General features: G+C 36.4%; 2 protein-coding genes across 12 annotated transcripts in view; one reads left to right on the top strand and one right to left on the bottom strand.

Moving 5' to 3' along the window:
* Positions 1 to 1,295, top strand: part of LOC107026310 (macrophage migration inhibitory factor homolog) — a 3,982-nt gene extending 2,687 nt beyond the window's left edge. The window contains exon 3 of one of the 2 annotated variants that reach the window (XM_015227220.2): positions 898 to 1,295. In XM_015227220.2, coding sequence (XP_015082706.1) covers positions 898 to 933 — 36 coding nt within the window. In that variant the 3' untranslated portion in view covers positions 934 to 1,295. Of the gene's footprint in view, positions 1 to 102; positions 477 to 897 lie in introns of those variants that run through there. The other variant, XM_015227219.2, reaches the window with a different exon arrangement.
* A 252-nt stretch (positions 1,296 to 1,547) lies between these two features.
* The window catches only part of LOC107026453 (histone-lysine N-methyltransferase ASHH1-like), a 14,166-nt gene continuing 13,247 nt past the window's right edge, over positions 1,548 to 2,466 (bottom strand). For all 10 annotated transcript variants that reach the window (XM_015227419.2, XM_027918568.1, XM_027918570.1 and 7 more), the window contains one exon: positions 1,548 to 2,242. In XM_015227419.2, the coding sequence (XP_015082905.1) occupies positions 1,949 to 2,242 (294 nt within the window). In that variant the 3' untranslated portion in view covers positions 1,548 to 1,948. The remainder of the gene's footprint in view (positions 2,243 to 2,466) is intronic.

The raw sequence follows: 2,466 nt of genomic DNA, 5'->3' as shown, positions 1-2,466 counted from the left end.
CCTCCCCCCCCCCCCTTTCCTTAGTCCAATGCAAGAGAATTAGTTTATGTGCAATGCACTTTCCCTTGTCTTGACCAATGAAAGTTTCATTTTTAATGCCAGGATCAAACAGAACTAGTTCAATCAACCCTTGCGAAGTTCAGACCTTGTTTGTGTTTTTAAAAGTTTGTGTGATATATTGAGCATATTGCAAGTTGTTATTAGTAAGGATCACTCTGCAATGAGGGGATAAAGATAGATGAAATTTGTATATGTATTGAATTAGTCGTAAAGTTTGTTCTGAAATTTGTGGGGAAGAACTACTTAAAGTATCCATATGGAAAACAACTTTCATGTTAATTTTAGCTGAGGTTGAATTGATTTCCTTCCGTTGATTTTGTTTGTAATAATTGTGGTGTCTGGACCAGTTTGCACGCACCTCGACTAACTCTTAAACTCCATTACTGTTTCCTCAATATATTCTTTTTCAGTTGAAATTTGGTTGTCCATCATGTACGGAGTCCTACTCATAACTGATTCTGATTGGTTCAAGTTAAACTACCAATATTGGGATGCATCAATGGAAATATCCTACAATCCTATTGGAATTGTCTCTACTTTGAAATAGAATCTAATCAACAAGTTATCATAAAAAAAAAACGACAACAACTATGTCTCAATCCCAAGCAAGTCACTAGAATCTGAATTCGTACATAATAAGTAGAAATGTAACTTATAACCTACTTTTTGGTTGCACTTATCCATGCTCAACCAGCACAAACTTGAGGTATTGCTGCATTTAGCTTGGGTCTTGTGCTTTAATCTCGTGTTGTCTTTTTTTATTTGTCCATGTTTAAATCTATGTAAAGGTTTTGTCTATGCTCTATCTTAACTGAAAATCCTTTTCTTTGCATGCAGCGCCCATTTTTTGGGTTCAACGGCTCAACTTTTTGATGAGCCTGCTTAAAAGTAACTGCTCTGAAGTCTGGAGAAGGAACTTCTTGGTACAGCAGCAGTTCAACACTTCATCTGCTCTCAACTGTGATCGTTTCACGGAAGAAGTAAACCCTTCTAACATGTTCAATCATCAATGGTGATACTTCTGTACAATGTCTGTACAATATCTTGTTTGATTGTGAATTTCGTAGCGCTAAGAAATAGGAAACTATAATGCATATTTCAGCATTAACATATGCCCAGCATAGGGCTAGTTTTACAAATTTAGTGCTTCTGTTGTCTTCTACTTTAAACTGAGATTATTCTTAAATAGATTTATATTATGTTTTTTTACAAGTCAAAGAAGTTCTAAGTGCCAACTCGATGTGTCCTACTTTGCCTAATAGTGTTATCACAATGAATTATTTTAATGATACACATTCAAAGATGATGTGAAGCATTATTTATTGCCATCCTTGGTTTTATTTGCAACAACTCAGGAATCCAAGTTAAACATACGAAAAAAGTGTGTACTTGCACCTAACATTTACACCAAATCGCGTTAACTTATCCGCACATGATGTTATATCAAAACCACAATAGTTTAAGTGAAAAATAACAATGACAATATATATGCAAATCATAAACTGTTCTACATTTTCTGCTTACTCACCGAACACCTTAAAATAACTTATTTCCATGAAAAACATTTTCCTCCGTCCCAAACACTTGTTAGTGATAGAATAGTTCAAGTCTGCACAAGGTTTTTTTTCCCCACAAGGACACTAATAATGGATAAAAACTACAACTTCCCTGGCTATGCAAACACCCAGAAATGGTGTAATGATTAGTTGGTTACACATGAAATTCCCACAAGGATCAAGTGATACACTGTTCTAATTTTTTTTTTTTTTTAGTGTATGCATAGAAACCATGTCCTTGACTTACCCTAAAACAAAAATTTGTCCAAAATATTTCTGAAGATTAAATGGTATCAAATACCAGACTAAATGTCATTGATCTGACATATACTTCATTTAGCTCCTTGAGAAAGCTTGGGTTCAGCATTGGTCGTTTGAGGTCCGGCTCCTCCTTCAGAAGGAGCTGCGGCAGTGGTGTAGGTTGCTGGACGAGGGTGCATCACATTCTTGATTACAGAAAAGTAGAGATCAAAATCTGCTTTGTATTTAGAGCAGTGTGCTTCGATCCACGTCTCAGCTACACTGGTGGGCACACTATCCTGGTTGTCCCGCCCATGCTCTTCAATGGTAGGGCGAATTTCTTCATACACAGAATTAAGCTTCGAAGTGGCTTCATTTTTTAACCCCTGCATTACATTGGCAAAATGTTTTAGAAAATTTACACAAAGCAGCATCATTTTTTATCCCTTGCATAAACATTGCCAGAAGTGTTCAGAAAAATTACAATTAGTGTCAACACTAGTTCAACCATCCATGCCTGACAAAGATCAATAATGTGGCATCACAAAGCGAGAATTAGGAGGTTTGCCTTTTTCTCTTCCTTCCCTTTCTTGTGGAGGGGGGGGGGGGG

The sequence above is a fragment of the Solanum pennellii genome, chromosome 7 (genome assembly GCF_001406875.1).
Source record: "Solanum pennellii chromosome 7, SPENNV200".
Taxonomy (NCBI): domain Eukaryota; kingdom Viridiplantae; phylum Streptophyta; class Magnoliopsida; order Solanales; family Solanaceae; genus Solanum; species Solanum pennellii.
This window is presented reverse-complemented; position numbering and strand designations above follow the sequence as displayed.